Source organism: Culex pipiens, chromosome 3, assembly GCF_016801865.2.
Source record: "Culex pipiens pallens isolate TS chromosome 3, TS_CPP_V2, whole genome shotgun sequence".
Taxonomy (NCBI): Eukaryota; Metazoa; Arthropoda; class Insecta; order Diptera; family Culicidae; genus Culex; species Culex pipiens.
Genome location: NC_068939.1, coordinates 80280574 through 80307298, shown reverse-complemented (window position 1 = coordinate 80307298; position 26725 = coordinate 80280574). Strand labels below are relative to the sequence as shown.

The 26725-nt window shown below is 33.7% G+C and overlaps 4 protein-coding genes across 7 annotated transcripts in view; 3 read left to right on the top strand and 1 right to left on the bottom strand.

Moving 5' to 3' along the window:
- Positions 1–26725, top strand: part of LOC120429275 (tyrosine-protein kinase Src64B) — a 162447-nt gene that overhangs the window by 99356 nt on the left and 36366 nt on the right. The window lies entirely within an intron of this gene.
- Positions 13339–14084, bottom strand: LOC120414206 (uncharacterized). The gene is made up of 2 exons (XM_039575291.2): positions 14034–14084; positions 13339–13974 (listed from the first exon to the last, which is right to left on the bottom strand). The coding sequence occupies exons 1-2, from the start codon at positions 14037–14039 to the stop codon at positions 13528–13530; spliced, it is 453 nt and encodes a 150-aa protein (XP_039431225.1). The 5' UTR covers positions 14040–14084; the 3' UTR covers positions 13339–13527.
- LOC128093486 (uncharacterized) lies at positions 14319–15228 on the top strand. Its single transcript, XM_052710388.1, has 2 exons — positions 14319–14409; positions 14467–15228. The coding sequence occupies exons 1-2, from the start codon at positions 14404–14406 to the stop codon at positions 14923–14925; spliced, it is 465 nt and encodes a 154-aa protein (XP_052566348.1). The 5' UTR covers positions 14319–14403; the 3' UTR covers positions 14926–15228.
- On the top strand, positions 18886–20565 carry LOC120414200 (uncharacterized). The gene has a single exon (XM_039575284.1). The coding sequence runs from the start codon at positions 18886–18888 to the stop codon at positions 20563–20565; it is 1680 nt and encodes a 559-aa protein (XP_039431218.1).

Genomic DNA, 26725 nt, shown 5'->3' with positions numbered 1-26725 from the left:
AATTTTATAATTTTATAATTTTATAATTTTATAATTTTATAATTTTATAATTTTATAATTTTATAATTTTATAATTTTATAATTTTATAATTTTATAATTTTATAATTTTATAATTTTATAATTTTATAATTTTATAATTTTATAATTTTATAATTTTATAATTTTATAATTTTATAATTTTATAATTTTATAATTTTATAATTTTATAATTTTATAATTTTATAATTTTATAATTTTATAATTTTATAATTTTATAATTTTATAATTTTATAATTTTATAATTTTATAATTTTATAATTTTATAATTTTATAATTTTATAATTTTATAATTTTATAATTTTATAATTTTATAATTTTATAATTTTATAATTTTATAATTTTATAATTTTATAATTTTATAATTTTATAATTTTATAATTTTATAATTTTATAATTTTATAATTTTATAATTTTATAATTTTATAATTTTATAATTTTATAATTTTATAATTTTATAATTTTATAATTTTATAATTTTATAATTTTATAATTTTATAATTTTATAATTTTATAATTTTATAATTTTATAATTTTATAATTTTATAATTTTATAATTTTATAATTTTATAATTTTATAATTTTATAATTTTATAATTTTATAATTTTATAATTTTATAATTTTATAATTTTATAATTTTATAATTTTATAATTTTATAATTTTATAATTTTATAATTTTATAATTTTATAATTTTATAATTTTATAATTTTATAATTTTATAATTTTATAATTTTATAATTTTATAATTTTATAATTTTATAATTTTATAATTTTATAATTTTATAATTTTATAATTTTATAATTTTATAATTTTATAATTTTATAATTTTATAATTTTATAATTTTATAATTTTATAATTTTATAATTTTATAATTTTATAATTTTATAATTTTATAATTTTATAATTTTATAATTTTATAATTTTATAATTTTATAATTTTATAATTTTATAATTTTATAATTTTATAATTTTATAATTTTATAATTTTATAATTTTATAATTTTATAATTTTATAATTTTATAATTTTATAATTTTATAATTTTATAATTTTATAATTTTATAATTTTATAATTTTATAATTTTATAATTTTATAATTTTATAATTTTATAATTTTATAATTTTATAATTTTATAATTTTATAATTTTATAATTTTATAATTTTATAATTTTATAATTTTATAATTTTATAATTTTATAATTTTATAATTTTATAATTTTATAATTTTATAATTTTATAATTTTATAATTTTATAATTTTATAATTTTATAATTTTATAATTTTATAATTTTATAATTTTATAATTTTATAATTTTATAATTTTATAATTTTATAATTTTATAATTTTATAATTTTATAATTTTATAATTTTATAATTTTATAATTTTATAATTTTATAATTTTATAATTTTATAATTTTATAATTTTATAATTTTATAATTTTATAATTTTATAATTTTATAATTTTATAATTTTATAATTTTATAATTTTATAATTTTATAATTTTATAATTTTATAATTTTATAATTTTATAATTTTATAATTTTATAATTTTATAATTTTATAATTTTATAATTTTATAATTTTATAATTTTATAATTTTATAATTTTATAATTTTATAATTTTATAATTTTATAATTTTATAATTTTATAATTTTATAATTTTATAATTTTATAATTTTATAATTTTATAATTTTATAATTTTATAATTTTATAATTTTATAATTTTATAATTTTATAATTTTATAATTTTATAATTTTATAATTTTATAATTTTATAATTTTATAATTTTATAATTTTATAATTTTATAATTTTATAATTTTATAATTTTATAATTTTATAATTTTATAATTTTATAATTTTATAATTTTATAATTTTATAATTTTATAATTTTATAATTTTATAATTTTATAATTTTATAATTTTATAATTTTATAATTTTATAATTTTATAATTTTATAATTTTATAATTTTATAATTTTATAATTTTATAATTTTATAATTCTATAATTTTATAATTGAGGGGTAAGCGTTGTTTCCTCTCACCCAGTCGGCCTGGGTTCGATCCCAGAAGGTCCTGGTGGGATTTTTTGAGACGAGGTTTAGGAAGTAAATGTCGGCCCTTGTCTATCCTAAAGGTTAGGTCGTTTGCTCAGTCCAGGTGTCGCTTCCTTGGGTCCTGTCTCGGTGGAGTCACAGGTAGGCACACATATGGAAGTTATGTAAGCAAATTTGGTAACTCTGTTTGAATTTGACAACATTTCGACAAAATCGTCTATTTTTTTTCGATTTCGAACAACAATGTTATCGATTTTGAAAACATTTGCAACGAAATCGACAAAAATGTTGACGATTTTCAAATGATTTCCATGTTGTCGAATTCATCAACACAGAGTTACCGGTTTTACTTACAGGATTTCTATCCGTGCAGTTGGACTCGCAATCCAAAGGTCGTCAATTTGAATCCCAGGGTGGATGAAAGCTTAGGTGTAAATAGAGGTTTGCAATTACTTCAACAATCAAGCCTTCGGACACCTAGTTTCAAATAGGAATCTCGGAATCGAGAACGCCAAGTCACAGTGGGATAAAATCGGGAAAAGGCAATTACGTCCACAATGCGGCTGGTTCCCCAAGTTCGGCCAAGAAATTTGTTATGTAAAAAAGTCGATTGGTCAAAAATAATTCCTTTCGAAATTTCATGACATTTGATATGCAGCATAATGAGGTTCGGAACAATCCGCCAAATGACCGCACACGGGTTCCACGGAATCCGGCAGAACCGGTTCCGGTGAGGCCAAGTGGCCACCTGGTCATGAAAATGGTCAAACTTATTTCCTTTCGAAATTTCATGACATTTGATATGCAGCATAATAATGTTTGGACCAATCCACCAAATGACCGCACACAGGTTCCACGGAATCCGGCAGAACCGGTTCCGGCGAGGCCAAGTGGCCACCTGGTCATGAAAATGATCAAACTCATTTCCTTTCGAAATTTCATGGCATTTGATATGCAGCATAATGAGGTTCGGAATAATCCGTCAAATGACCGCACACGGGTTCCACGGAATCCGGCGGAACCGGTTCCCGTGAGGCCAAGTGGCCACCTGGTCATGAAAGTGGTCAAAAATAATTCCTTTCGAAATTTCATGGCATTTGATATGCAGCATAGTGAGGTTTGGACCAATCCGCCAAATAACCGCACACAGGTTTCACGGAATCCGGCGGAACCGGTTCCGGCGAGGCCAAGTGGCCACCTGGTCATGACAGTGGCCAGAAACATTTCCTTTCAAAATTTTAAAATTGAAAAAATGAGTTCATTTGAGGAAAAAAAATGTTTTTTGTTCAAGTCACATTCCTCAAAACTTTATTCAATCTCGTTGGAAAACAATCTGGCAGCACTTCCTTTTCAAGCGCTTTGCTGTGTCAAAACGTAAACATTCCAACATAAATGAAATTGATTTTTTTTTACAAAATGGATAGTTCTGTAAGTTTTTGGTATACAATGGTATACTTTCTATACATCAAATTGAAGGGAATTGTCTAAACTAAAACCTGTCGGGACCAGTTTTCCCAAAAAATGGTTTTGTTTTCTGCTACACGAAGGGGAACTTGGCAAAAATGTTACGTTCATCAAAAGTTGTTTACAAAATACATATTTCTATGAGCTAGAGATTACCAACAAAGCTCATATTTGCACAAGACATACTCTGAAATGTCCTCTAGGCCCGGTCGGGATTAGTTTTGCGAAAACTTTAAACGTTTTCGAGAAATTTGAATTTTAGTAAAAAGTTCCCGGGTGATGCACTCAATCGTTAAGTGCTATTGTTGAGGTCTTTTCGGGGCAGGATCGAAAGGAACTGGACTAGGCTGGGGGGGATGGTGCCATTACTCAAGCTCTGTTAACAGCGCTGGGGCTGGTAAAAACGTTTTCACGAGTGCTAATCCATCCATGGTTCATTTAATGAATACAAATGGTGAAGCGTAGAATTTTAAAATATCCCTTGGGAAATTGTGCCGCTGCTGCTTTCCTTTCTGCAGTCGAGATTTTAATTAGCTACATCGTCGTTAGCTCTTGTGTCAATTTGAAGGACGCGGTGGGTCAATTTGTTAAACTTTGTTTTTTTTTGTCAAAGTTGTTTAATTTGATTTGATTGTTGTTTTTTTGTGATTTACTTGTGAATTTTCATTTATGCTACTAAAATTGGAAAGTAAGTTTTTTCCTTGGAGCCAAAGATGGAAATATCTCTAAATGTTATACTCACTTGAAACACTTTGAGATGAAACACTATAATACAATCTCTTGCGAACTTCCAAAATAACATGTTTTTCTTCGTGAATATTTCTGTTAATACCTCTAAAATAATTACCTATCAATTTATTTCATTTTGCTTAAAACTATTCTTCATCTACGAAAAGAAAAAAGTTCATTTCTGGAGCAACACGAGAAAAGGGTAGTTAAGAATTTTGATAGCTGGAACTATTTCGCAAATTTCGAGATAACAGATAACTATTCAACATAACCCTCAGCGTTAGAAGGGAGGTTGGAAGGTCAGCTATTGTTTAACACATCGAGTTTTTTGAAAAAGTGATCTGTTGTCTCTGAATTTGCAAAATAGTTCTAACTGTCAAAATGCTCATGCGCTCTTTTCAAAAATTGCTCCAGATTTTAGACATTTCATCTGCTAATATCGTAGTGAAATTAAAATATCCTCCGAATTTGCGTAAAACGCGAAAATTCGTAAGCAAACCCCTTATGTTTATATATAATTTTTTTTTTATTGTCTGCTCTACAACTTTGTAGAACATCGTTACACTCTAAAAATAACTCTGCCAAGTTAGGAAAAACACGAAATTTTAAAATGAAATTTTTTGTCTAAATGAAAAAAATATCCTACTGGGTTAATGTGGATTGGAAAAGTAATTCTGATTTTCTGTGTCGATTACCATTGTTAATTTATGATTGTTTCATTAATTTCATCTCAAAATTAACTCATAAATGAAAATCACGTGAACACTTTAGGGATGGGGGATATTTTAACAATATTTTTTGTACGGACAATTTTCCACCCTAAAATTACAAAAAAAAACTGTCCATATGGTTTATAGATGACCACTTAATTGTTTGAACATTACATCTATTTTTTTTAAATTATGTTACTTAACACATAAATTCATTTTACAATTTTTAGCCGAGTAGTGCGAATCAATGTCAAAACATAATTTTTATTGTTTTTACTACATTTATCAAAAAATGCTGGAAACATGATAACAATTACCAAATAATAAATAATTCAGCAAATTAAACAAATCAATTCAAGGTCAGTGCACAAAATAAAATAAAAACGCGGATAAATCGCGCGTCATTTTTCGCCAACCCACATAGCTTTGCAGCCCGAAAATGTGATGCAAGAATTAAAGCGGCCAGCCCTAATGCGTTGTATTTACCGCAGAGAGGATTCTATGAACGGATCACATTTCACAGAATCTACAGGGGAGGAAGGATGCGTGGACATACCGTACCAAACGCTCCGTTTTAGTAATTCTTTTACTAATATTTGATTAAATGGAATATACTAAATGAATATAAACAATAGCATTACACAGAAAAAAAATATGGTAAAATTTCATCTAAAAAGGGGTACATCTTTTATGTCAGAAAAAATGTGTAATTTTACCACTATTCTGATGTAATGTCGCTTTTTCAGTCTTGATTGAGGTAAAATTACATCATAAAAGAGGTAATATTCAACTTTCTGAAATTACACCTTCCAAATTTACACAATTTTTTGCTGTGTATTTTATATATAAAATTACCTTAATTACCAGTTGAAAAATAAGTAATTAGGCTGGTACAAATTGTATTTAAAGTTTTTGTTTCCCCCCTTTAAAATTGGCCCAAAAAATCAGAGGGCAAAAAAATATTTTTTCAAAAACATTTCAATGTAAATTTAGGTGCAATCAGCTGGAATTGATTTAAAATGCATTCCCCTACGTTTTAAATCATTTTAAACATGTTTGGGTTAATTTAAACATCTTTTGATTTTTTGAAAATTTTCGATGTTTATTATCGCAAAAAAGTTTTTTTCGCTAACTTTTTTGTTTTCGTCAAATTTTACTTTTTTTTTGAAAGCTTTTGATTGCAAAACAACTGAGCTAGTGTAAAATGCATTTTAAAGCACTTTTTGCATTCTAATGTTGAGACTATGGCTTGTTATTTCAATTTTTATATATTTTTTATTTTAAATAAACAAAGTTTATTTTGCATTTTTTAAACTAATTTCATCACAATTTCTTGAAACATGACAACAGTTATCCTACTGTCAAATAGTTTAAAAAAAATAACAGTTTGGGTCAGGGGTATTCAAAATCACCAAAAAGAAAAAAGAGAAAATTTTGTTTATTGAACCCATAAAAAAACCAGAATTTATTTATTGTGATGTAAACAAAAACACATACGGGAAACCAATGAGGATTTTTCTAAACAACTATTTTATTTTCTGTTATCTAATCTTGTTTACTGTTGTTAAAATGTTTACTTGTTTGAATGTGAATAGTCTAGGATTTATTTGGATAAGTATAGTTATAATTATTTAATTAAAAATATTTTCAATAATAACCCAATAAGCAGCAGATTTTTATTAGATAACATTTTTTTCCCCTTGAAAATATGTGTGTTCAAACCCAAACTGTTCCTAAATTTATGTAGTGCTAAGTATTTTTAAACATTGAATTACATGTTTTGGAAATTATTGCTAATAACACATCACAAGTTTTAACAGTTATCCTACGATCAAATATTTTGAAAATTTAAAAAATAAAAACATAAGTTTGGCTGCAAATGATTTCAAGAAACAGAAATCCAATGTTGAAGTGTTCATGAGCTAGAAATAGTAATTTAGAAATTTCGAAATGAGAATTTTTTATCATCCTGGTTTCAGAAACTTCTAAAGATAAAGACCCATTTTAAGTAAAATGTGGTCAATTCAGGCAAGTTCTCATGTGTGTGTGTGTTTTTTTTTAATGTTTGTAATTTTTGATTTGTTCAATTTTATTTTCCGACGATTTTCCTCCCACAACTCCACCTTTTTCCAGTTAATGGTGGAGGGGAAGGCGGTTGGTCAACTCGTTATCATCACTTGCAACGGCAGTTGGCACCTTTCCATCCGCCCAGGTGGCACATCCATATTGCACCAAGAAAGTGTGATGAGACGCCTCGCTTTTTTTTTGTCCCCATCAACCAAGTGTGGGACGTTGACCAGGTGGTGATGGGTGGTCCAATCCCTCCCTGCCCCCCACCTTGCTCATCCCACAAACTTTTAACGACAAGCTCCACAGAATGATGATGGGCTAATTAACGCTGAAGAGGGTGGGGGACGCAAGAATAAATATTTATCACGGCGTGCGATGGCGCCTTTTTATGGGGGAGGACGCTTTTTCCGATGATGACGTCGGCGGAAATTAAATCTTCCATTCCTGTTGAACGATGCGCGCCATCGTGGAGCGGCCGACAAGACGCAATTGAGCGAACCTGATGGGATTAGGAAAGTTATTTGGGCGATTTTGTGTATCTTATTTTGGGGCTTGGGTGGGCATTTAATCTTTCCACAACCCGAGGATTACAGGACTTGTTGCGCTACAATCGTTAAACTTTACAAACTGATTCAACATTGTGTTCTCCGGAAAGGTTGAATTTTCAATCTGAATGATTCAAGTAAGTGTAGCAGGATTTTATCGTCTCGAAAACGAATTTCCATAAGCTTTGGCAGTCTAATTTGCATAAGAGCTTTTCCTTTGATTGTAAATTTAAAGAAGCACTTTAGAGTAAAGCACCTTTAAAAAAATATGGGGAAGTTCAGTGAAAAATATTTATTACCTTTTAAAAAATTAATTTCAAATTCTGCTAGATAAACTTTCATACTTAAATTTTTCACTGTATTTTTTACGGTGCTTCCCATTTTAGATCAAATCAACCTCACCCTGCCTGACCTTGACCGGGAACGCCACAATATGGTTGCCCCGTAGAGCACACTGAACTGTAGTGGAGGTGAAAGGTTAAAAGTGACGTAACTTTAACTTCCCCACTGGGTCAAACAGAGAAGGAAAACACAAACTTTGAAAATGTTTATTTTCCCACGCGAAAAAGGAAAATAAAAACTGTTCTGGAGATTAGAACTAATGATAACGATGGGCTCACGCGGGTTCATAACGAATGTATAGAGGGCGTTTGTGGTTGGGGCACAAAAGGTCTGACAGGCTGGACACTGCTGGCTGGTGTGAGCCGATTCAGAATTGTCTGTCGAGGTCACAGACGCGTTTTGGGGGCTGGTTGAGTTTTTCAAAAGGAACAAATTTGAAAAAAATCATTTTTTTTCCTAAAAAAATAAATAAAAGAAAGTTGAACTTGTTCGTCTTATAAGAATAATTAATGCGTTTTCGCCCAGATTTCTAAATGGATTTCATATATTTTAGTAAGCCTGAATGACTTGTCCATCAGTTCATCTTACATCAACCGGCTTTTAAAAATACATAAATCTGACTAAAGTAAGAATATTTCTTGACTGGGTTTCCACATACCTGGTTATTTTACATCTTAGAATGTCAAAAGATTTTGTGTCAGAAAACATTCATGAGTAAATTTTCATCTTTTCATTTTATTACACATAAATTGAGTTTAATTTACATCGAAAAGGAGCATATTTTTTCAATCTTCCAAATTACTTACCAAATTATTTTTGTTGTATTGTGAATGTTTATGATTAAGTAATTATTAGTTTTTGATACAAATTGACTGAAGACAGTCACGAAAAATCAATCAATCCTTTTAAATGGCAATTATTTGATGACAGAATTGCTTGAACTTCAATGATTCCGATAGCAATTTATCATAAAATTTTCGTTATTATGCTTTGAAAGGCTTTTTAACTTCGACTGAAATACACAGTTAACACAGTTGAATTTAGGAATGTTAATAAATTGTATTTCTGAATATTACCTCTCTTACGATGTAGAGTTACTTTAATTAATGTGAAGTATGTGAAATTACACGTAAAAAGATGTAAAATTACAAATATATTTTCAGGGATAAAATCAAACATTTTTCATGCTGTAAACATACTCCGATGTTATATTGCTGCGTTGGAAAGGTCTTTTGAATACCCGAACAGACGGAAATAACTTGGGAATAACATTTTTTATTTATAACAAGATTTGTTATTCGTCGTTATGTTTTTTTCGATATTGGATTGTTATTGTAATAACAGACTAATAACATTTTGAGTTATTCTTCGAACAAATCTTTGTTATTATTTTTTGTTATTTTAACAACTAATCCGATCATCTCAATAACAGTTGGAGTTATTTTTCCATAACAAAAAATGTTATTCCAAAGTTGTTTTGGCTTTCAACCAATATCAGACCAATAACAAATTTCGTTATGATAACATTAACTGTTATTAAACTCTTATGCAAAAATGGATTTTTCAAGAAGATTCCATAACACTTTCTGTTATTTTAACAGTATTTGTTATTGAAATGGCATGAATTTTGCTATTACCGTCTGTCCGGGTATTTTTTCAATAAACGCAATTTTTCATATTTTAAGATGCAAAATTTGGCAATGATTTTTTTTTTACGCAAAAAAGTGCAAAAATGTAATTAACATTTTCTGATCATGCTAAAATTTTATAGAGCTGCCATCTACAAGCACAAATCCAAAATATCATCCAAATCGGTCCACACCCTCATTTTTGACGCAACCTCAAAGTTTCACCTTTTTTTGATGTGATTTCTCTGGAACCACAAACCGTAAAAGGTTAATCCAGGGCTCAATTAGAAAAAAAAAATTGCGTAGAATTTTCATTTTTAAATTAAAAATTGCCTCCGGTATGTGTTGCGCACATGGAAATTTGTTGCTTAAACATTTAGTGAATAATTTAAATTAGGGTAATTCTCCGCCAACTCACACAGCAGTTGCCCCGACCCCCCTTCGATTTGCGTGAAACTTTGTCCTAAGGGGTAACTTTTGCCCTTGATCACGAATCCGAGGCCCGTTTTTTGATGTATCGTGACCCCTTCCATTTTTGAACATGCGAAAAAATATGTGATTTTCAATAATTTGCAGCTTGAAACGGTGATTAGATAGAAATTTGGTGTCAAAGGGACTTTTATGTAAAATTAGACGCCCGATTTGATGGCGTACTCAGAATTCCGAAAAAACGTATTTTTCATCGAAAAAAAAACAATAAAAAAGTTTGCAAAATTCTGCCATTTTCCGTTACTCGACTGTACATTTTTTTGGAAAATGTCATTTTATGGGAAATTTAATGTACTTTTCGAATCTACATTGACCCAGAAGGGTCATTTTTTCACTTAGAACAACATTTTTCATTTTAAAATTTCGTGTTTTTTCTAACTTTGCAGGGTTTTTTTAAAGAATGTAACAATGTTCTACAAAGTTGTAGAGCAGACAATTACAAAAATTTTAATATATAGACATAAGGGGTTTGCTTAAAAACATCACGAGTTATTGCGATTTTACGAAAAAAAGTTTTGAAAAAGCTGGTCGTCGTTGATTATGGCCGTTCATGGTCACCCGCGACAGACACGGACGACGAAACAAAGAGAAACGCAAAAAGTTACTTTTTCAAAACTTTTTTTCGTAAAATCGCGATAACTCGTGATGTGTATAAGCAAACCCCTTAAGTCTGTATATCAAAATTTTTGTAATTGTCTGCTCTACAACTTTGTAGAACATTGTAATACTCTAAAAAATAACCCTGCAAAGTTAGAAAAAAACATGAAATTTTAAAATGAAATGTTTTGTTCTAAATGATAAAAATGACCCTTCTGGGTCAATGTAGATTCGAAAAGTACATTAAATTTCCCATAAAATGGCATGTTCCAAAAATTGTTACAGTCAGGTAGCGGAAAATGGGAGATTTTTTCAAACTTTTTTAGTATTTTTTTCGTTGAAAAATACGTTTTTTCGGAATTCTGAGTAGGCCATCAAATCAGGCGTCTAATTTTACATAAAAGTCCCTTTGACACCAAATTTCTATCTCATCACCGTTTCAGGCTGCAAATCATTGAAAAACACCTCTTTTTTCGCATGTTCAAAAATGGAAGGGGTCGTACCGCCCCTCCGTCACGAGATATCAAAAAACGGGCCTCGAATTCGTGATCAGGGGCAAAAGTTACCCCTCAGGACAAAGTTTCACGCAAATCGAAGAGGGGTCGGGGCAACTTTTCCGATTTCGTGTGAGTTGGTAGAGAATTACCCATTAAATTTTAAATTCTTCATCGTGATTCTGATAAATGTGATATAGTTTTTTTTCTAGTTTTGGTAATTTTTTACTCTTATGTTCACGAGATTATTATCATTATTAATGAATTTGAAGGTTAGAGTTTAATAGTTGGATGAAAATCGAGTTTCTTAATAGTTTTGATGGTATAAATTGATTAACAATAATTGATTTCGTGTGCTGGCTGATAGGTTTAAGGTGGAATAACCCACCAATTATTTTAAAACTCCCGAAAAATTTCAAAAAAAAAAACAAAATAATACAATTTTGTTTATGCCAGAAATTTGCAAATATGTGGATGAAATATTTTTTTATCATGATTTCTTTTGGAAAAATGTTTTAAAATATAATAAATTTAAAAGAATAAGTGACCTGAGTTGACATAAGATCATAAGATCAGTTGGATTTACTGGATTTTTCAAAGATTTTTGTTATTGGTACAGTTATTTTGACAATATATTTAAAAAAACGAATCAAACGCAATCAAACGAATATGCGATAACCTTGTTTTATTGCAAATTGCAATTTTTTGGACGCAGCTGCACGAATGAGAATAACTTTCGATAATATTTTTTTTTTCTTTAAGAGCGAGTTTTTCACCAATGTGTAACAGGTCGTATCGAGGTGCTCCGATTTGGATGAAACTTTCAGCGTTTGTTTGTCTATACATGAGATGAACTCATGCCAAATATTAGCCCTCTACGACAAAGGGAAGTGGAGTAAAACGGGCTTCGAAGTTTGAGGTCAAAAAACCATAAAAAATCTTAAAATTGCTCGCATTTGAGTAAAACTTCATCAATTCCAACTCTCTTAGATGCATTCGAAAGGTCTTTTGAAGCCCTTCAAAACGTGCCATAGACATCCAGGATTGGTTAGACTTTTTCTCAAAGCTTTTGCAAAATACTGTTAAAAATTGATTTTTTTAAAACCTTAATATCTTTTTGCAACAGCCTCCAACACCCATACTCCTATTGGTCAAAAGTTAGGGAATTTCGTGGACTATAAGCCTACGGTATTAACTTTTTGGCCAATCGCAGTTTTTCTCTTAGGTTTACAATTTTTCTATAACAAACATTTAACAACGTTAGTTTTTGCCCTGTGGGCCGCCATAGCGGCACTTTTCGGTCTCAATTTTGTCACATTCGGAATCCTCGGACAATTTCACGTAAGTTAGAAGTATTAGAGTTGTAAATTTGATTTTGAAAATAATTTAAAAAAAATTTTTTTTGAAAAAAGTAAGAGACCTTATTTACCCTGCGATCAATACGTCAAATGCTGTATCAAGTAGGCGAAAACCTGTTTTACCCCTAATCCAACAAATTGTTAAAAAATATTTTAATTCATTCTAAATGGCATTTTTTCCAATCAAATTTACAACTCTAACACTTCTAACTTACGTGAAATTGTCCGAGGATTCCGAATATGACAAAATTGAGACCAAAAAGTGCCGTCTTCTTGGCCTACAGGGCAAAAACTAACGTTGTAAAATGTTTGTTCTAGAAAAATTTAAAAACTATGAGAAAAACTGCGATTGGCCAAAAAGTTATTTCCGTAGGCTTATAGTCCATGTAATTACCTATCTTTTGACCTATGGGAGTATGGGTGTTGGAGGCTGTTGCAAAAAGATATTAAGGTTTTGAAAAAAATCATTTTTGACAGTAATTTGCAAAAGCTAAGAGAAAAAGTCGACCCAATCCTGGATGTCTATGGCACATTTTGAAGTGCTTCAAAAGACCATTCGAATGCATCTAAGAGAGTTGGAATTGATGAAGTTTTACGGAAATGCGAGCAACTTTAAGATTTTTTATGGTTTTTCGACCTCAAACTTCGAAGCCCGTTTTACCCCACTTCCCTTTGTCGTAGAGGGCTCATATTTGGCATGAGTTCATCTCATGTATAGACAAACAACCCCTGAAAGTTTCATCCAAATCGGAGCACCTCGATACGACCTCTAGAACAAACCGAGCAATATTTACAAATACTGCCTCTTAAAGCAAAAATCAATAATGTTAGTAGATTTATTTTATTTTCAATACAATTTTTTTGATTTCAGATATTTTTACACTTGTGTTTTTGCATATTTGTTTTTGAAAATTGAAGTCATTTTAAAATTTAGCCAACAGTTAAATCACAGCAAGTTTCCTTTATTCCATCACATTCCAACTACACAGTCAATCTCAAGCCACGATCAGCTTCTGGTTGATGGCATGTCCGACCAGTGGAGCCACATGGACCGATCCGGGGTTGGCTGCGACGTACTTGGCCGCCGGAATAGCCGCTCCCAGGTAGTTGTTGTATCCGTAGCCGTAGAACGATGCCAGCGGAAGTCCCCACGGGTTGACCTTGGCAACGTTGGCCTGGACAATGGTCTTTCCACCGAGTCCATACCAGTTGTTGGTGTAGCCGTTGGAGTAGGTCGCTGGCCATGCCGCCGCCGAGGACCACTGGTTGACTCCGTACGGGTAGCTGTTCAGACCGTTCCAGGAGTTGAGGCCGTTCCAGGAGTTGAGGCCATTCCAGCCGTTCCACGAGTCTACGCCGTATGTGGACACCGGCCACGCCGACGGGACATATCCAGCTTGGGAGGCAACGGCCAAAGTGGCAACGAACACAGCGATGAAGGCCTTTTGAAGAAGTTTTTGGTTTGGTATGCGATTCGGGCTAGACTTGGTAGTGAACTTACCTTCATTTTTGACGACTAGTTGAGACCTGGACAAGTTGTCTTTGTATGAACTGTTGATGAACTATACTGACAAGAATTCGGACGAGCGATTTTATACGATTTTGGGTCGACGGTCAACTTCATATCAACACTATCGTTTCCTTAAGTTTAATAAATTAGTTGGTTTTCCTTTAAAATCGTCCAACCGTAGCGTTCAACACATATTAAATTGGGTTAAGCTTTTGTAAAGTGATTGTCTTGAAGTGCAAATGAAATTTGTCACCTTCAACCAATTTGGTATAAATTGAGGTCGAAAACCATCGTTTAATACAGTTCATCAACAACTCTTCAGTAAATCAGGTTCGTCCAAGACTCAACCATCCGTGAAACCATGAAGGTAAGTCCGCCAACAAATCTCTTTCAACGAACCGATGACCAACAACTTCATCCGTAGGCCTTCATCGCTCTGTTCGTTGCCACTTTGGCCGTTGCCGCCCAAGCTGGATATGTCCCGTCGGCGTGGCCTGCAGTGTCCACCTACGGCGTAGACTCGTGGAACGGCCTCAACTCGTGGAACGGCCTGAACTCCTGGAATGGCCTGAACTCCTGGAATGGTCTGAACAGCTACCCGTACGGAATCAACCAGTGGTCCTCGGCTGCGGCTTGGCCAGCGACCTATTCCAACGGCTACACCAACAACTGGTACGGCCTTGGTGGAAAGACCGTTGTCCAGGCCAACGTTGCCAAGGTCAACCCGTGGGGACTTCCGCTGGCGTCGTCCTACGGCTACGGATACAACAACTACCTTGGAGCTGCGATTCCAGCGGCCAAGTACGTCGCGGCCAACCCCGGATCGGTCCATGTGGCCCCACTGGTCGGACATGCCATCAACCAGAAGCTGATCGTTGCCTAAAGTTCGCTTGTAATACATGAACGTTTGTGATTGAACACATTGTATCGTTGATCCCTAAGCACGTCCCTGAAAGACGCTTCGCGTGTCTACCGGAGAAAATAATCGGTTTGGTCCTTGCTATGACACCGCGCGGTGTCAAGCCATATGTTGATTCCCCGCGCCCAGAAGTGTGATTGAAGCATATGTAGCGTAATGTGACCTTCGTGTTTCAAACCTCTCGTGAGGCGTCGCAATTTGCCGCCGTCAACGCGATGTGTGACGGACTGCAACATCAATATTTCAAGAAATCAACGACAAAAAGGTTCATTGTTTGTTTATGACCGGCTGTTCGAGACGCGTTGAAATTGATTTTTACACCCAACATTTTATTGCTTTTGACCTCTCAGGAGATGAAAAATCGAAAAATGATACACGTTGCGTCCACGCTTTGGAGCCCAAAAGCCATTTCCGCGTGCCATAAATCTCACTTTTATTTCGAATGTAATCTTTTCGTCCGGCACGTGTATCGGGCGACACGTTTTCCCGTCGATATCTAAATATTTTGTAGCTGAGCCACAAGGTGTAATCACCCACGCAAACACGGTCGGAATGCGTGGGAAGACCCTTCAACCTAAATATGGTTATCAGAGAGAGGTGGAGTGTGTAGTATTGGCACATGCCTATCCATCACATCAATCGATTAGGGCGAACATTAGCACTCACAGGCTCTGGACCAGACGGGGACTTGGAGGATCCAGTGGGGGGAGAATCCAGACAACTAATCGACAGCAATCACACTTTCCCACTATGGGAGGGAACGATGATGATGATGATAGGTTTTGTTGCCAATCATCCGGAACATGCACTGAACTAGAGCGTTATACACGGGGGAAAGTGCGCAGTTGAATTAAGGTGAAGTGTCTATAGTTGATTGTTTAGTTATATTCTTGAAAATTATTACTGCAAATTTTCTTACAATTCAATTCAATTTAGGAAAAAAAAAACATATTCTCGAGAGAAATCTCTAGTTTATGCTTCCTTATGATGTGAGAACACGGCATAGACGGGGAATGGTCAGTAAGTGAAACTGAGCGACATTTGAAAGATCTATCAGCGAGCATTCATCATCGATATTGAATGCGATATTTGAATGTTGAAACAAAGTTCAAACAAAGTCACTAAACGCACACGAAGTTGAAACGAATGAAAGCGAGCTCGGTACTCAAGCAGCCACCCGACACGAAGGCTCATGCGCTCTCTCTCTCTTAGTTGCTCTCTCAACCTCTCGCTCTCTCATTCTTGCTCGTTTCGGTAGAATGTCAAACGAACGGGGGAGGCGAGGTTTTGTTTTGTTTTTGTTGGTTTTGTTTTTCTCAAAAAGGCGATTTTGCGGCAACCTTTGGGCTCACCCGCGAATTTCGATAGGTTTTAGCTTCAGAAACAATGTTTTCATACAACGAAAAATTCCCATAAATCGTTGTGAGCTCAAAGAATACAAACATATTTTAAAAACTCAAAATAATTGAAAACTTAAAAATATGTTGTTTCAAGTGTTAAAGCACGTAGAGTATGATTTCAAAGGTAAATTCGATGCTTATCTATTTATTCATGAGCTAAAACCTGTAGAATATATTTTTAATAAAAACAATAATTCAAGAATGATTTTCAAAAGTTAATTTAAAATCTTAACAAATACTTACCACTTCCAATTTCAGCATGTAAAATTTGTCCTGATTCAACTTTACCGGAACATAAACATGGCTGCTCTTGATTTTAACCAAGCAACTCGGCACTTTAATATAATTTGACAGTTAATTATGCCGAACTTGGAAGATTTTTATGGTACCGAGGTTCTCGGCACACTCCAAAACCGAGACTCGGCATTCTAATCTCATTTAACTGAGTGCTCGGCATAATCTGACAGAAATTGTCATTTGAGCAGTTCTCTAGGATTTCGGTCATTCGATTTTTTTTGTATTTTTTAATCCGACTGAAACTTTTTTGGTGCCTTCGGTATACCCAAAGAAGCCATTTTGCATCATTAGTTTGTCCATATAATTTTCCATACAAATTTGGCAGCTGTCCATACAAAAATAATGTATGAAAATTCAAAAATCTGTATCTATTGAAGGAATTTTTTGATAGATTTGGTGTCTTCGGCAATGTTGTAGGTATGGATACGGACTACACTAGAAAAAAATGATACACGGTAAAAAAAAATGGTGATTTTTTATTTAACTTTTTATCACTAAAACTTGATTTGCAAAAAAACACTTTTTTTAATTTTTTTTTATTTTTTGATATGTTTTAGAGGACATAAAATGCCAACTTTACAGAAATTTCCAGGTTGTGTCAAAAATCATTGACCGAGTTATGAATTTTTTGATCAATACTGATTTTTTCAAAAAATCGAATGTAAAATCAAATTTGCAATCAAAGAGTACTTCAGTGAAATTTTGATAAAGTGCAGCGTTTTTAAGTTAAATCCATATTTAGGTGACTTTTTTGAAAATAGTCGCAGTTTTTCATTTTTTTAAAGTAGTGCACATGTTTGCCCAATTTTGAAAAAAATATTTTTGAAAAGCTGAGAAAATTCTCTATATTTTGCTTCTTCGGACTTTGTTGATACGACCTTTAGTTGCTGAGATATTGCAATGCAAAGGTTTAAAAACAGGAAAATTGATGTTTTCTAAGTCTCACGTAAACAGCCCACCATTTTTTAATGTCGATATCTCAGCAACTAATGGTCCGATTTTCAATGTTAATATTTGAAACATTTGTGAAATTTTCCGATCTTTTCAAAAACAATATTTTCAAAATTTTAAAATCAAGACTAACATTTCAAAAGGGCCAAACATGCAATATTACGCCCTTTTAAAATGTTAGTCTTGGTTTAATTTTTTTGAAAATATTGTTTTCGAAAAGATCGGAAAATTTCACAAATGTTTCATGTATTAACATTGAAAATCGGACCATTAGTTGCTGAGATATCGGCATTAAAAAATGGTGGGTTGTTTGGGTGAGACTTAGAAAACATCAATTTTTCTGTTTTTAAACCTTTGCATTGCAATATCTCAGCAACTAAAGGTCGTATCAACAAAGTCCGAAGTAGCAAAATATAGAGAATTTTCTCAGCTTTTCAAAAATATTTTTTCCAAAAGTGTGCAAACATGTGCACTAATTTTAAACAATGAAAAACTGCGACTATTTTCAAAAAAGTCACCTAAAAATGGCTATAACTTGAAAACGGTGCACTTTATCAAAATTTTACTAAAGTACTTTTTGATTGAAAATTTGATTTTACATCGAAAAATGAAGTTGAAAAAAATTTGCGACCAATAACGTCATGATTCGAAATCCGGACACTTAGTAGCATATCAATTTTGTTATAGCTGGCAAAAAATCATGTAATAAGTTGGAAATGTAGAAACATCATCAGGATGTAGTATAAACAGTCAGTTTCAAGAAAATGCATGAAAAATATGTCTTTTCTAACAATTTTTGATCAGAATTTTAAAATTAAAATGACTTGTTGTGCTTCGAATCCCGGACACTGATAAAAGCTGATTCGAAATCCGGACACTTTTGCTTCGAATTCCGGACACTCGATTTTACTTATGAATAGCACACATTTGGACTGAAATGTTAGTGAATGGCATTCTTAAGGTCTCAAATAAGCTGTTAACATCAAAACAATTGATAGTTTATATAAAAATTTGCTAGAATTTAAGGAAATCGAAACCATAAATTTCTGCTTTGCTTTCCCGGTGCTTCGAACGCCTATGAAATATTTCAAATGAAATGTTTCGCATTTTTGGTAAGCTTATAATTTTATTGTATTTAATTGTTTTTGCATTAACTACAGCGTTCAAACAAACTTTAAATGAAAGTTGATGTTGCAATTCATCAAATAACATAGTTTTGACATTAATAATGCGAACTTACAACGGTGTAAGAAGGAAAACCACGCCTTCCCCTGTGATGTGCAACGACAGGGAAGGCAACCTGTTGACAGACAAGACTGCGGTGGCGGCTAGGTGGAAGGAGCACTTCCAGCAGCTGTTGAACGGTGAGACACGAGAGGAAATCGTCGAGGACAGGATACACGTTGAGGAAGATGGAAAAGCTGTGGACCCGCCTACGTTGGAGGAAGTAGCTAAGGCTGTTAAAGAGCTCAAGAACGGGAAATCCGCGGGAAAGGACGGACTTCCGGCCGAACTTTTCAAGCACGGGAGTACGCGGATGACCGAGATTCTGCACCAAATCATCCTACGCATTTGGTGCGATGAACAGCTTCCGACCGACTGGTTAGACGGGCTCGTCACCCCAATCTACAAGAAAGGGCAAAGACTCGATTGTGCCAACTATCGAGGCATCACAATCCTCAACGCAGCGTACAAAGTACTCTCCCGCATCCTGTGTAGCAAGCTGAGACCGATGACCGAGACCTTTGTCGGCGAATACCAGTGCGGTTTTCGAGCGGGTCGGTCAACGACGGACCAGATGTTCACTCTGCGACAAATCCTCGACAAGTTCCGGGAGTACAACCTGCAAACACACCATTTGTTCATCGACTTCAAGGCGGCGTACGATTCAGTCAAAAGAAACGAACTTTGGAAGATTATGGTAGAAAACGGCTTTCCGGCGAAGCTTATAAGACTGATTCGTGCAACGCTCGACGGAGCAAAATCAAGCGTGCGAATAGCTAACGAGACATCTGAAGCTTTCGTTACGTTGGATGGATTGAAGCAGGGCGATGCTCTCTCGAACTTACTGTTCATCATAGCGTTGGAAGGTGCGGCTCGAAGGGCAGGCGTGCATAGAAACGGAACACTCATCACTAAATCGCACATGCTGCTTGAATACGCTGACGACATCGACATCATTGGTATCGACCGTCGTTCAGTGGAGGAGGCGTTCGTCCCTTTCAAGCGGGAAGCTGCGAAGATCGGACTGACCATCAACACTGCCAAGACCAAGTATCTGGTTGCTGGCAGAGCGCGTGGCAGTGCAGGTGATGGTGTTTCGGAGGTGGAAATAGATGGAGAAAGATATGAGGTGGTGGATGAATTTGTATATCTTGGTACACTTGTGACGTGCGACAACGATGTGAGCTGCGAAGTGAAACGGCGGATTAGTGCTGCAAACAGGGCCTTCTACGGTCTTCGTAGCCAGCTAAGGTCCCGCAGCCTAAGGACGCCTACGAAAATCACGCTGTACAGGACCTTGATACTCCCTGTAGCTCTTTACGGTCACGAGTCGTGGACGCTAAAGGAGGCTGACCAGAGAGCACTTGGGGTCTTCGAGCGGAGAATCCTGCGTTCTATCTTCGGCGGCAAGCAAGTAGAAGACCGGTGGCGCAGGCGCATGAACTTCGAGCTGTACCAAGACTACAAACATGCTGATATCGTAAAAGTCATCAAGCACGACAGGCTGAAGTGGGCTGGACATGTAGCCAGAATGTCGGACGAGCGGGCGGCTAAAACGATATTCAGCAGCGAACCTGGACGGGGCCGTCGGCTTCGTGGAAGGCCTCGTACGCGTTGGCTGTGTGCAGTCGACGAAGATGCAAGAGCGGCCAACATTGTGGGCGACTGGAGACGAGCGGCCCAAGATCGAGCATCCTGGAAATCTTCGATTAGTTCAGCGTTGGGTCGATAGACCTGTTGCTGATAAAGTAAAGTAAGTAATGCGAACTTATATCCAAATAATTGATAATACAAGATGAAGTGTCCGGGCTTCGAAGCGTCCGGGAATTCGAATCATTACGTTATTTCGATTTTTTGAAAAAATCAGTATTGATTAAAAAATTCATAACTCGGTCAATGATTTTTTGCACAACCTGGAAATTTCTGAAAATTTGGCATTTTATGTCCTCTAAAACATATCAAAAAATAAAAAAAATAAAAATAGTGTTTTTTTTGCAAATCAAGTTTTAGTGATAAAAAGTTAAATAAAAAATCACCAAATTTTTTTTTACCGTGTATCATTTTTTTCCAGTGTAGTCCGTATCCATACCTACAACTTTGCTCGGCGTCATATTCTGCCGAACTCAAAAATTGATTTCGAGTGTGTAGTTGTTTACTATGCCAACGATTGTAGGGTTAGTTAGTATGCCAAATCTTGTCATTTTTAACACATTTTCGATCAAATTTGGTATGCTATACAACTTTATAGAAAAAAATATCTATTTAAAATACCGTCAACTGGGGCGAATCGGGCCTTCAGTCTGAACAGGGACAGCACGTTTTAGAGCACTTGAAAACTTCAAATTTGGGAATGAATGAACGGCTAACATTTGTTCAGTTTTCGATTCTGAGTGAATAGGTATACATGAAAGTGGGTCTGCGAGCTTTCTGAGAAACTTCATTTTTACAGCAAGATTATAGCCTTACCTCAGTGAGGAAGGCAAAAACTAGGTAAAATACAAATGAAACTCTTTTGATGGAGATTCAATCTGTGAAATTAAAATTCAAACACTGACATATTTACCAATTAAGATCCTCTTCTTAAGGTTAACTCAAAGGATACCCTTAAACTCAACATACTCTATCCCCAAAATCCAGCCTGTTCCCGTTTCTCACCGGAAGCTACGATTCCTGGAATGATTGATGAATTTGACAGCTCGCTCCGGCCCACACGCCTAGCATGATTCCGATTGTGATAGATGATCTGCATCGCCCCCCCCTAGAACGCGCGATGGATCAGCTGAGCACCAGAAAACCATTTCGGGAGATGATTTGTCAAAAGTTACATTCCAAATGGCTCAGTGTCGCGTGGGAGCCGCTGTTTTCGATGTTTTTTTAAACCTAACAAAATTCGCATGAATCTGCGTGGTCAACCGGATCCGGATGCGTGCTCATTTTACGTAATTTGCGGTGAAATCGTCCATCCTGTCGTGTCATGCAATGGGGATGTTTTCTTGGGTGATTGTGACCTTTTCACACTGTTTCCTTTTTTCCTCGTATCCTCACCCTCATCTGCTCCAAAACGAATTTTCTGGAAGGACTCATCGGGGACAGATACGCGTGTGTTTCACCACACGCAAACCGAATTAACTTGTCCTTTTGGGAACTACTGGGAACTCGCGCCCTTATTCTGAGTTTATTTCATTTGTTCATAGAAATTTTGGCTGAATAGACATTTGAAGACTACAATATTTTGTATGAATTGTATGTACACTCAGTAAAAAGTAAGGTTTCGGATTAGCTTCCTTCGTATTCATCTCCCTAAGAGAACATCAGTATGCACTTCACATTTGCCATTCACGTGAGCATTTTCTGTAATGAGCCTCTTCATCTCGTTTCTCATTTCCATATGAGTGGTTTTATTCAAGTTATCTTTTCAAGCCGCACGCGCTCCATGTTTATGTGCGAACTTTATTTTGCGTTGGCATCATACTCTCTTGAAGAATAACTGTGATCCTTTTTTTCCGTGCCTTCCGAGCCGCATTGCTATGGGATTTTTTTTTTTTGTTTATCGTGTAACAGTTCTGAATACTATGAAATGTTTGAGTGACGCAAATAAGATGTCAAATTAAACTATTGAAGAGAACTCAACAAAATTTTCCAACGACGTGCATAGCGATCAGTGATGATATAGAAAGGACTCTTTCAAACTAAGATCTTAAATAAATTTGATTCAATCGTCTTAAATTATCCTTAAAATATAAATAGATACACTCGTGATGCAACAAGTGTTATAAAGATGAATAAGGCTTCATCCATAAAGTACGTCACGCTAAAATCAGCCAAAATTTACCCCCCTCCCCCCCCTTTGTCACGGTTTTCCTATACTTATAACACGCAATGTCACACTTGCTCAGACCCCCCCTCCCCCCCAAGAGCGTGACATACTTTATGGATGACGCCTAATGTTAATTTCAAGTGAAGGATCAAGTGGACCATTATGGACTTCCTCTTGACAAAAACTCTACCATCTAGCATCACTATGAGGCTTTACAGTCGTGCCTCGGTTTAGCACCGCATATGACGGATGCAAAACCGAGGCGTGCATAACTGAAGCACAGAGCTTATGGGATTTTGGCTATATGGGAGACATTGGTTATAATCGTATGAAAAATCATGCAAAAATCAAAAAAATATAGTGTTTTGGACAGCTATCCATTAAAATTATAATTTCATGAAAATTTTCACAAAAATACGTATTTTTCCTGTATTTTGAAAATGCATTTTTTTCTCTAAAGAAACCAAAAAAAGTATATTGTTATTGCAATATGGGTATCAAATGATCAGATTTTTTTTCATACATTTCGAATGTTAAATCATTTTTTTGAAAATGCTCAAAATTTTTACAAAACTACGTATTTTCGAAAAAAAATACTCAAAATTTCAGTTTTTACAATATGGGTATCAAACGATTGGGATTTTTTATACATTTCGAATATAATAACAACATTTTTTGAAAATACTAAAAAATTTCAAAAAACAACGTATTTTTTTCAAAAATACTCAAAATTTCAGTTTTTACAATATGGGTATAAAACGATCAGGATTTTTTCATACATTTCGAATGTAATAACAACATTTTTTGGAAATACTCAAAATTTTCACAAAACTACGTATTTTCGAAAAAATACTCCAAATTTCAGTTTTTTACAATATGGGTATCAAACGATCGGGATTTTTTCATACATTTCGAATGTAATAACAACATATTTTGAAAACACTCAAAATTTTCACAAAACTACGTTTTTTCGAAAAAAATACTCAAAATTTCAGTTTTTACAATATGGGTATCAAACGATCAGGATTTTTTCATACATTTTGAATGCAATAACAAATTTTTTTTGAAATTACTCAAAATTTTCACAAAATTACGTATTTTCGAAAAACTACTCAACACATTTCAAAAGTTAAAACGCAAATTTGAGAAAATACTCCAAATTTTCACTATGCTACGTATTAAAAAAAAATTTTTAAAGTATCTTCAAAAAACATTTATGAAAAATCTCGATCGTTTGATACCCATATTGTTAAAACGGAAATTTTGAGTATTTTTTCGAAAATACGTAGTTTTGTGAAAATTTTGAGTATTTTCAAAAAATATTGTTATTACATTCGAAATGTATGAAAAAATCCTGATCGTTTGATACCCATATTGTAAAAAACTGAAAATTGAAGTATTTTTTTTTCGAAATTCGTTCTTTTGAGAAAATTTTGAAAATTAAAAAAAAAGTTGTTATTACATTCGAAATGTATGAAAAAGTCCTGATCGTTTGATACCCATATTGTAAACACTGAAATTTTGAGTATTTTTTTTCAAAAATACGTAGTTTTGTGAAAATTTTGAGTGTTTTCAAAATATGTTGTTATTACATTCGAAATGTATGAAAAAATCCCAATCGTTTGATACCCATATTGTAAAAACTGAAATTTTGAGTATTTTTTTTCGAAAATACGTAATTTTGTGAAAATTTTGAGTGTTTTCAAAAAAAAATATTTTACATTCGAAATGTATGAAAAAATTCCAATCATTTGATACCCATATTGCAATAACAATAATTTTGAGTATTTTTTCGAGAAACATTGTATTTTCAAAATACAGGAAAAATACGTATTTTTGTGAAAATTTTCATGAAATAATAATTTCAATGGATAGCTGACATCATCCCGATTCCAAAACACTATAATATTTTGATGTTTGCATGATTTTCCATACGAATAAAGCCAATTTTGTTTCAGCTGAACGAATCAAAACCGGGGCAGTGCAAAACCGAGGCGTGCAAAACCGGGGCATGACTGTATGTCAGTTCTATGCCACAACACTGAATGTTTCATAAACCTTTGAATCCTTTTCCAACGATAGAACTATAAGAAGCTTAATATTGACCACAAAGACACTTCCCGTCAGTAATCCTTTAACATTTCCATTCCAAGTTCGCCAGCAACTTTGGCCCCTTCCGATAATGAAGCCGTCAGCTTCAATTCAAAGAACAGGTCCCATTCGTTCGTTGCACAGTTTCACGATACCTATACCTGACCGGCTTCTTTGCCGGCTGAACCGGCTATAAAATAGCACAACCATACTCAACTCACTCAACGAGCAAATCTTGAACTAATGATGCCAAACCAAATGGAACCTGTTCCCGTTCGTGCTGCTGCAAAGACACAACTGTGTGGATTGGAGGTTGGTCTTTCCTCCTGCCCTATATTCCTGGGGCTTCGGAGTAGGTTCCCCCAGGGACAACAGCACGACACGATTCGACTTGGGAGGAGCACGAGAAGATGGTTTGCAATTTAGATTTCGAACGCACACAGCTCCTCGTAAAGCACGGTGAAAAAGTTTGAAGATTTTATTTTGCCACATGAATTTTCAACATTAATTAAGATGAAATTTTTTATCAAATTTGGCAAAATTCTGAAAAAAAAATTAACCTCATAAATTTGTTAGTGAAAACACAAAAAGACCACTCTAATTGATTCCTGCTCAAGGTTGCGCAGAGTACAACTTTGTGTTGTGCCAATTTGTTGCACACTCTTCGCTATGGCGTGGCTAATGTTTATGTGCCGATGAGTCGTTATCATTAGAGTCTCGCTGTTGTTTTCTGTCTTTCCCCAGGTTGAGAGGACCATTTTCAAACGCAAAGCCAAAGGAAATGCGCACTGAGTTGTTGCGGTAAACCGATTCGAGTGTGTACGACGCGTTATCTGGGCTAATTAGGAAGATTTAGACCAACTGCAATGTTGCACGGGACAGCGCAGCGGGAGGAATGTACTATGAATCAAGCTGATTTGTACTGAAGGTGAAAAGAAGCTGGGGAAGCAACATTGTCTGAGGTTGAACTGGTTGAAATAGTTTAAATGGTTACAGGTCATTCCATCGCTAACAGATTAGATACTAATTTGGCAAGACATTAGTAGCATTTTTAACTTCAAATTCAAGTTCAAGAGAGGCTCTTTTCTTGTACTTGAGTGATTAGTACAAATCTAAGCAGTTTATAAATAACGTTAAATGTAAGAAATTCTCTACGCAATCGGCCGATTTCGATCATTTTTATTTTTTTTTGTATTTTTTGATTTGGCTCAAACTTTTTGGGGGCCTTCCCTATGACCAAAGAAGCCATTTTGTGTCATTGGTTTACCCATACAATTTTGACAACTGTCCATACAAAAATGGTACAAAATATTCGAAAATCTTTATCCCGAGCAGACGGAAATAACTCGGGAATAATTTTTTTTGATATTTTAAAATACTAGGCCAATAACATTTTATGTTATTTATAACAAGATTTGTTATTCGTCGTTATGATTTTTTTGTTATTGGATTGTTATTGCAATAACAGACTCATAACATTTTTAGTTATTCTTCGAACAAATCTTTGTTATTATTTTTTGTTATTTTAACAACTAATCCGATCATCCCAATAACAGTTGGAGGTATTCTTCCATAACAAAAAATGTTTTTCCAAAGTTGTTTTGGCTTTCAACCAATATCAGACCAATAACAAGTTTTGCTATGATAACATAAACTGTTATTAAACTCTTACTCTTACTCTTATTATTTTTCAAGAAGATTCCATAACACTTTCTGTTATTTTAACAGTTTTTGTTATTGAAATGGCATGAATTTTGTTATTACCGTCTGCCCGGGATCTTTTGAAGGAATTTTTGATCGGTTTGGTGTCTTCAGAAAAGTTTTAGGTATTAATGAGGAGTATTCAAAAAAAGTATTGGTACATCGGAAAAAAATTGGCGATTTTTAAACTAACTAAAAACTTTAAAACTTTTTTGATATATTTTTTAGGGGACAAAAAATCAAAACTTTTGAGTCACAAAAAAATGTCGCTGTTCGCGACGAC